Source organism: Podarcis filfolensis (genome assembly GCF_964270895.1).
Source record: "Podarcis filfolensis genome assembly, chromosome: 17".
Lineage (NCBI taxonomy): Eukaryota > Metazoa > Chordata > Lepidosauria > Squamata > Lacertidae > Podarcis > Podarcis filfolensis.
In genome coordinates this window covers 33,541,719-33,551,083 of record NC_139621.1, presented here as the reverse complement: position 1 = coordinate 33,551,083, position 9,365 = coordinate 33,541,719, and the positions used below count along the sequence as shown (strand labels likewise).

Below are 9,365 nucleotides of genomic sequence, written 5' to 3'. Positions count from 1 at the left end.
AGCTGCGGAAAAGGGAGGGAGGGCGAAGGGATGGGCTGGAGAGGCGCGGTAAGCGACGTCATTCTGTTGCGACAGTAGCGTCGGCGGCTCGTGACGGCTATTTGGCGGGTCTGGCGGGAAAGGTTGCTAGGATGAGGGTGAGGATCGCAGGGAAGGCTTAGGTCAGGTGAGTTTTCCAACGCCGAGCCTTATTCGGACTGGCAGTGTCTATGACTGGGTTGAATAAGGTTGGATGTACACGCAAAAATTGATTTGTGTAACTTCTGGGCCCTCTGCACTGGTTCCATACTCGCATAGTTACTTCAGTTTTCAATGTTGTTAGGCTGCACACCTAGGCACTTACCTGGCAGCAAGTTATATTTTATAAAACGGGAGGAGGGTTTACTTCTGGGGAAACGTGTATAATATTTAATAATAATAATAATAATAATAATAATAATAATAATTTATTTATACCCCGCCCATTTGGCTGTGCTTCCCCAGCCACTCTGGGTGGCTTTCAACAAAATACTAAAATACAGTAATGCAGCAAACATTAAAAGCTTCCCTAAACAGGGCTGTCTTCTGACTGTATTAGGCTGTAACATTACAAATATTCCTAAACACACTTTCTGTGGAATAAGTCCTTTTTACCTATGGAAACCTGTGGAACGCCCTCCCTTCAGATGTGAAGGAAATAAGCAGCTATCTTCTCTTAAAAGACATCTGAAGGCAGCCCTGTTTAGGGAAGTTTTTAATATTTAATGCTGTATTGTTTTTAACACTTGATTGGGAGCCACCCGGAGTGGCTGGGGAAACTCAGCCAGATGACGGGGTATAAATAATAAATTATTAATATATTATTATTATAACTTAACCGTGTCTACTTAGGAGTAAGTGTTATTAAATTTAATGGCGCTTATTCCCACATAAATGGGATTATGATTGCAATTTAACAGTTCCTCCTTTGAATATTTTATGGTTAAGCAATATCTTTTCTTTATGTTCTTTGTTGTTGTTGTTGTTTAGTCGTTTAGTCATGTCTGACTCTTCGTGACCCCATGAACCAGAGCACGCCAGGCACTTCTGCCTTTCACTGCCTCCCGCAGTTTGGTCAAACTCATGCTGGTAGCTTCGAAAACACTATCCAACCATCTCGTCCTCTGTCGTCCCCTTCTCCTTGTGCCCTCCATCTTTCCCAGCATCAGGGTCTTTTCCAGGGAGTCTTCTCTTCTCATGAGGGGGCCAAAGTACTGGAGCCTCAGCTTCATGATCTGTCCTTCCAGTGAGCACTCAGGGCTGATTTCCTTAAGAATGGATACGTTTGATCTTCTTGCAGTCCGTGCGACTCTCAAGAGTTTCCTTCAGCACCATAATTCAAAAGCATCAATTCTTCGGCGATCAGCCTTCTTTATGGTCCAGCTCTCACTTCCATACATCACTACTGGTTATATTTACTTATGTGGAAAACGTATATTTTGATTTTCCCCCAAATAACTGATTGGAATGGATTGACTTATGCGACACAAAGCATTTCAGATTAGACTGAGCCAAGTTGCATACTTGTTATTTCTTCTATTCCAGTTAACATACAAATCCAAACAAATTTGATAAGAATATGGATTCTTCATCAAATAAACTACCTCAGTGGATGACTGAACAGGCCAAAGGGGACAAAAAGGTAAGGAATGGGAATATGCTTGATTCACGCAAGAGAGCAAGAACGAAAAAAGCAGTAAAAAGTGGCAGACTCTGAAATGCAGCACTGATTGTACTTCTGTGTGCAGTTTCTAATTAGCAAATCACATAGAATTTTTCCGTTTCACAGAAAAATGTAAAACTACTGCATTTCTTAGATTTATTATGTCCCAAATAGTGTTGATGTTAGCTTGATACCATTGCTCATGAGGACTGGGTGTTGTGATTGCATGACCTGAAAAGTATTCCAAAGGAACAGTCATCAGTGACTCTCCTTAAGGTTTGCAGGTTGAGTAGTGGAGATTGAGTTGATGACATGGCATGTGGTGACATAGCAAATAATCTCTATGTTGGAAGCTGTATATGTTTTATATATGTGTGGGGCAAAGCATTTTCTTGGTATGCATTGGATGCATTAACTTCTCTAATTACCTATCGACAGAAATTGTTGTGATGCTTTTGTAACCTGGACAGGAAGGCAAGCGCACTGTGACCTGTGCCAGTATGATTGATCTGAAAAACCATTTCTTAGACATCCTTTACAACAAGCTCTCTTTTGCATTTTTATGAACCAGAATAATCCAGTCCATCGGAGTGCCCTGGAAGACAACCTTCCCTTCTTAGAATTCCATGGTTCCGTTGTTTACAGCTATAATGCAAACGATTGTTCCTTACTCTCAGAGGATATTGTGTAAGAGACTGAAAGTTTAATTTAAACTGCTAACGCTATGGCATCTCATTTTTGTAAGCTGAAAAAAAAATTATGTTCATTGGGCTGTTGTAGACAAATCTGATCCAAATGTGGGAACCACCTCCAAAATCTAGGAATAAGGGCCATTAATTGAAAGAGTTATGATGTCCTCAATCTCTCTCTCTCTCTCTCTCTCTCTCTCACACACACACACACACACAATCAATCAATTAAAAAAATGAAGGACACCCCCCCCCCGCGCGCAAAGATTTATACAGTCTTTCATGTCAGGTTAGTACTAACGATCCTTGCAAGTACTAGGTCTGGCACAGAACTGACAAAATAGTCGTGCAGTATTTCTTGAAAGAAGAAAAGACACTAACAAATATTACCTGTGCAAATCTATGCCCTCTAGGTTTAGAAAGGCTTGCTTCTGAATAATCCTGCACAGGATTGCACTGTACTAATCCTGTTAATACCTTTTATCTTCTAGTACAACCTTAACCTATGGAGCTGCATTAGGATTTGACATTGAATGGCCGCCATGCTACACTAAAGGGAAGGAGGGCAAAGTTGCTTTAATCCAACTCTGTGGATCTGAACAAAAGTGCTATTTGTTTCACATCTCTTCTATGTCAAGTCAGTACTGTGTAGTTAATCTCTCAACAAATTGTACTTGTTAAGTTGTCCTTTCATCTAAGCTGTAGCTCAGTTTTTTTGCTTTGTTGAACACAATTTATTTTGTAAAGCAGCAAAAGGCCTGCTCTCACAATAGGAGGATGTTTTGTACCCTGGCAGTTCAAACTCTGTAACTAAGAAAAGCTGGACTTGCTTAACTTATGCAATGTGAGAACCAGCTTGGTGGATTTTAATGTTCAGGGAGGTTCTGTAATCCTTCCCAAAGTGGAATACCGGTCAAATACATAACTCTATATAACTGTACCATGTGGTTCTACTGCATATGTATAGTACAGACTCATGCTGAGTATTTGCAGTTGTGGAGGGAGAGAAGAGTTCTCACTATGTCAAGTGTGATGTCTACCCGAAGGGATCCTGATCTCCATGATGCCTGGTGTGATAATCTTTTCTGTTGTACCAAATCTGATCAGATTTCTTTTCAGACAAAATATTGTTTTTATTGATGTGTAAACTGGAAAGTTCACAGGTGTCAGTTTAGCACAACAATTTAAATTGCTTCATTCTGTTGAGGGAGGAGAGAGTAGGATTCTTAGTGCAGAAGGAAGTATAGCTGGAATTTATCATTTCACAGCATATCTCTGCTTGTACAGTTCCACTACTTTTATTTCCCAGATCAAAAAGAAGCAATATCTGGAAACGGGCATTCAGTATTTTTCTGCTGTGTAGGAAAGACATGCTCAAATTTCCTGCTACTGCTTTTCTGTCAGTGTTTGTAAAAAGCAGGAAAAGGTTCTGACCTCCCTTTGTTGCCTCAGCCTGGTCCTCGGACCCTTGTCGGCATAAAAGAGTCCACGAGAAAAGTATCCTTGCAGAGTTTTATTCTTAAAAGTCTTTGTGCAAAAGCGACTGACACACTATACACATACACATCAACACCAACCAACCAACCCACCCAGCCAACAAACTAACATTTCTCACTCTATATATACAACCTGGCGCAGGCCGCTGACTCATGCTGACTCAGCTTTATTCGCATTAAAGAAACAGCGGCCATTTTAGCAGTGACATTTTCTTGGTTCCCAGGGCCTTCCAGGTCCAAAGTGGTGGCAGAAAGAGAATATTATAGCAGCTACGTGTTGAGAGTGCTTTAAAAATCAATCCTCCTTCCCAGGGCATCTGGGAATTATAGCTCTCTGAGGGAAATAAAGGTAAAGGAACCCCTGAGCATTAGGTCCAGTCGTGACCGACTCTGGGGTTGTGGTGCTCATCTCGCTTTATTGGCCGAGGGAGCCGGCGCACAGCTTCCGGGTCATGTGGCCAGCATGACTAAGCCGCTTCTGGCAAACCAGAGCAGTGCACAGAAACACCGTTTACCTTCCCGCTGGAGTGGTACCTATTTATCTACTTGCACTTTTAGGTGCTTTCGAACTGCTAGGTTGGCAGAAGCAGGGACCGAGCAATGGGAGCTCACCCCGTCGTGGGGATTCGAACCGCCGACCTTCTGATCAGCAAGTCCTAGGCTCTGTGGTTTAACCCACAGTGCCACCTGCGTCCCCTGAGGGAAATATGGGTATCCTAACTCCTCTCTGCACTCTTGACAAACTATATTCCCCATGTTTCTTTGGGTGACGCCATGAATGTATAAAGTGGTATCGTAGTGCTTTAAATGTGGGGTGCTGGTGGGACCGAAGACTGTGTGGCTGTTCCTGAACTGGAAAAAGTTGTTTTGGCTGCAGTTTTCTGTTCCTAGCAAGGAATTTTTGGGGACACCAATTCCTCAGCTGCTGGTGTTTCTTCTCCTCACTTAGGTCAGGTTGTTTGGGGAGGTGACACTGGTTTCTTCATGCTTGTTTCTTTTGCTCCCACTGAGCCTGTGAACCAAAGCTCAGTGCTTCAGATTCAGTGCTATCCATTATGTATCAGTGCATACACAGTACTTCAACTCTGTAGCTAATATTCATGTCTCCTATCTGTTTCTGGGCTGAACCTAAGTTCTTTGGAATTTGTGAGCTGTGTCTCTAGATCAGCTGGTGAATATAGTCAGAATTCTCTTGGGATGAAGGGTGGGGTAAAAAAATATATAATGAAATATTCTGTTGTTTATTCAGCACTTCTAGCTGAAAATATCTTTTTTTTTTTTTGGTGGGTAGGTAATTTAATGTATAGCTGAGGTGGTCAGCTGTGATAGAGACCAGAATAACATATAATTTACTTCTTTCTTTAAAAAAAAAAAAGCATTGTGAGAAGCCTAAGGTTACATTAAATAGATAGGATATGCATTCCTTAAGTGGTTATTTTAAAAATGTGCATACTTGATCTTTTCAGACTTTCCTTTGGCTCTAAAAAAATTGCTTGAAAGTAACACTATTAAAAAAGTTGGGGTTGGTATCGAAGGGGATAAATGGAAGCTGATGCGTGATTTTGAAATCAAGTTGGAGAGCCTTGTGGACCTGGGTGACCTTGCTAATGAAAAGGTAATAATAACTCTTTGTTATTAGAGTGGATACTCAACAGAGAAGTTATAGAAAATCAGCTATGTAGGCGAGAAACCCCATGCTGTGTATTTAGACTAACATTGCTGGATGAATCTCCTGCAGCTGGTGAGATCTTAAATTTTAAATGTAAAACATGGTAAAATGAAAATGGATATCCCATAATGAGATCCTTTTAGGATCAATGTTCGTATTGTGCCTAATACCTCCTTTGCTTTTGCTTATTGGACTGTATTTCCATTCTGCATTATATGAAACTTTGTGATTTTTAAAATAATAATAATATTGAGGAACTACTATGGTTGCTGGCCTCAGATCAGCCTAGTGCAAAGAATTCATTTCGCAGACTATGAATCTATAGGGATTTAGAGAGACTGATAATGGACCGTCTCAGTAGCTAGAAATGTCACTTTCCACAAATCTGGGACGAGCCTTCTTGCTTGTCACTTGAGTATTGTTTGGCCAGGGTTCATTGAATTCTCATGTAATGTGTTAGGTTTCTGGAACTCCCTGATCTAAAGACACAAAACACAGGAACATAGGAAGCTGCCTTATACTGAGTCAGACCAATGGCCCATTTAGCTTAGTATTGTCTACACTGACCGGCAGTAGCAGAGACATCACCTTGCCAACAAAGGTCCGTATAGTTAAAGCTATGGTTTTCCCAGTAATGATGTATGGAAGTGAGAGCTGGACCATAAAGAAGGCTGATCACCAAAGAATTGATGCTTTTGAATTATGGTGCTGGAGGCCACTTTTGAGAGTCCCATGGACTGCAAGAAGATCAAACCTCTCCATTCTGAAGGAAATCAGCCCTGAGTGCTCACTGGAAGGACAGATCGTGAAGCTGAGGCTCCAATACTTTGGCCACCTCATGAGAAGAGAAGACTCCCTGGAAAAGACCCTGATGTTGGGAAAGATGGAGGGCACAAGGAGAAGGGGACGACAGAGGACGAGATGGTTGGATAGTGTTCTTGAAGCTACCAGCATGAGACCAAACTGCGGGAGGCAGTGGAAGACAGGAGTGCCTGGCGTGCTCTGGTCCAGGGGGCACGAAGAGTCGGACACGACTAAACGACTAAACAACAACAAGTTCTCCAGGGCTTCCAGCAGGGATCTCTCCCAGCCCTACCTGGAGATGCCAGGAATTGAATTTGGGACCTTCTGCATGCAAGGCAGAGGCTCTGTCACTGAGTTATGGCACACCGAGCCTTATGCGATGAATATTTTCAGCTAACGATACAGAACTTTACTCTTATTCAGCTGATCCATCTATTCATTGTGGCACACTGTCTTGCCAAATGCAAGGTGGTTCTTTTAAAAGAGCTTCAGAAGCAGTACAAAACACGAGTGAGAGGAAGGTTTTATTCCTAAACAACAAACAATATGTACATACCAAGCATGCACTTCTATCTGCCACTTGGAAGCCCTCAAGATGTGGCAAAGTGACTCCCCCAGGTAGCCTCAGTTTGCACAGCCCTGCAGCCAATCAGTCCATGCACAAACTTCTGAAAAACTCTGGCCAAGCCATCCGATGTTATAGCCATCTCCTCCCAATGTTCCACTTTCCCATAACAATTTTCAACATCACAGAAGGTTCCCAGCACTATCCTCCCAGACTGATTAAGGCGTATGTGGGGCTTCACCTCCTCACCACTGATTAGGACATCAAAAACTGTTCTCACACCATCAAAAGCTTAACAGCTGCGAGGGAGGACATCAAAAACTGTTCTCACACCATCAAAAACTTAACAGCTGCGAGGGAGGGGGAAGGAACAGAGGCAGGGAGGGTAACCATGTTAGAATCACTAACTCCTTGATAAACATTTTGTCTTCTGGATGGATTTCCCATACACACACTTAATTGCAGCATGGCTCATGTTAAAGGTAGCTGATTTAAGGTTTCGTATCATGAAATTCTTTCACAGCCTATTGCTCCCCTTAACCTCTTTTAAAATTTAGCGTGTTCTCCGAATGCATTTTAAACCTGTGATTTAGATTTATTCCATCTCTATCTGAAATATATCACTGTGCGCTTATTATCTGATGTAGCCTCAAAAACAGCTCGCACTTAATGTTTGCCATTTATTTTGTTTAGCTCAAATGTAAAGAGATATGGAGCCTGAACAACCTTCTGAAGCATCTGTTCCACAAACAGCTTTTGAAAGACAAATCGGTCCGTTGTGGTAACTGGAAGCAGTTTCCCCTTACAGAGGAGCAAAAGCTGTATGCCGCCACCGATGCTTATGTATGTACTAAGAAGCTTATATTTTTCTAGGTGACGTCTGGCAGTATGCAATTTGCAAGCTTACTATGGCCTGGTTTGGATAATCAGCTTCATATGCCAAGATGTGGATGAGCCTTGTGTCTGAGTCCACAGCCCCTACCCTCTTACTTTCTCAGCGTCCCGTGAATTAACCCAGAACTCTACTGCCAGGCATAGTTTCCTGTTTGATCCTACCAAAGACACTTTCCCTTGCTAGCGCTGAAGTGATCTTATGTAGAGAGCAGCATCCCCTGTCTTCTATAAACCATATCCCAGAATTGCAAAGTCACATGGGGGATATGGAGCTGAGTGTTGCTCCTTGATATTTGTTGGCACCGTAACATTTTGCTTTTAAAAAGTAGAAGCCACTGATATGGGTGAGAATCAGTGGTTTTGGCCAATGTTACAGGCTCCCTCAATTCTCTGATTAAAAGAAGTGTTAAGCCACACAGAAGGTAGAGAGAGAGAGAGTATTTCTTGGAGGACATCCCAGCTACATAGGACTTGGGCTGCCAAAAGGAAACAGAAATGGCTTCTGATCCAATCTGGAAGCTTCTGGTCATAATTAACTTCATAGAATTCTGTATTAACCACGCATCGTTAATTTTGCATGAAGCTGCCTGCCAGTTAAGGGCATCATTCTCTCAGTATCCCTGTTGTCAGAGATCAGGCAGGTGGCATCTGTGGAAGGGGTTTTCTCCATGGGGGTGCCTTGACTTTGAATTGATCCCCCCAGGGCTCCTTGCCTAATGCTTAGACTAATGAATTCTAAGTGCCAGGCCAAGACCTTATTTCCATGGGCTTTTAATGACTACAGTGGTACCTCAGGTTACATATGTTTCAGGTTACAGACTCTGCTAACCCAGAAATAGTGCTTCAGGTTAAGAACTTTGCTTCAGGATGAGAACAGAAATCGTGCTCCAGTGGCGCGGTGGCAGCAGGAGGCCCCATTAGCTAAAGTGGTGCTTCAGGTTAAGAACAGTTTCAGGTTAAGAATGGACTTCCAGAACGAATTAAGTACTTAACCCGAGGTACCGCTGTAGTTACCTTTTTGCTGTCCGCTGAGATTCCCATCCAGTCCCACTTTTTATTCAAACTGTATTAAGCTGTTTCCCCGTTGTTTTATGGTTTTATAATTTTAAAAATTGTTCATTATTGTTATTTTAAATGGTATGCATCCTTGAAAATTCTTGTTATGAGTTGGAACAGACTTTTTTTAAACAAATAAAATAGTTGTTGCACAGTATTAAAAGAATGTTCACTGTTAAGATGCTAATGAAAAAAAAAATTTTTTTGAGAGAGATAGGTAGTTTTAAATTATATGGACTGAGAAAAAATGTTAAGCATTACCTTTTGCATTAAAAAGTTCTCTTTGCTCTTATTTTGTAGGCTAGCCTTCTCATTTACGAAAAACTGGTGAACATGAGTACTTCTAAGCAGATGCAAATTAGTGCAGAAAAAGGTGAGCTTCAATGTAAACCATAATGAGGTTCTACCCATCCCCCCTTTCAACTTCTGTTGTCTTTCCTCTTTTCCTAAAATGCATTGGGCAATGTGATAGACACAGTTCATACTGTGTGTGTTATCAGAGCTGTGGGAA

At 41.8% G+C, this 9,365-nt stretch overlaps 1 protein-coding gene across 1 annotated transcript in view; it reads left to right on the top strand.

The window, feature by feature from the left end:
* The first annotated feature begins 41 nt into the window (after window positions 1-41).
* Window positions 42-9,365, top strand: part of WRN (WRN RecQ like helicase) — a 62,934-nt gene continuing 53,610 nt past the window's right edge. Inside the window, exons 1-7 of the mRNA XM_083592837.1 lie at window positions 42-166; window positions 1,564-1,660; window positions 2,253-2,368; window positions 2,862-3,007; window positions 5,333-5,481; window positions 7,598-7,747; window positions 9,155-9,227. Of these exons, the coding sequence (XP_083448963.1) occupies window positions 1,598-1,660; window positions 2,253-2,368; window positions 2,862-3,007; window positions 5,333-5,481; window positions 7,598-7,747; window positions 9,155-9,227 (697 nt within the window). The 5' untranslated portion in view covers window positions 42-166; window positions 1,564-1,597. The remainder of the gene's footprint in view (window positions 167-1,563; window positions 1,661-2,252; window positions 2,369-2,861; window positions 3,008-5,332; window positions 5,482-7,597; window positions 7,748-9,154; window positions 9,228-9,365) is intronic.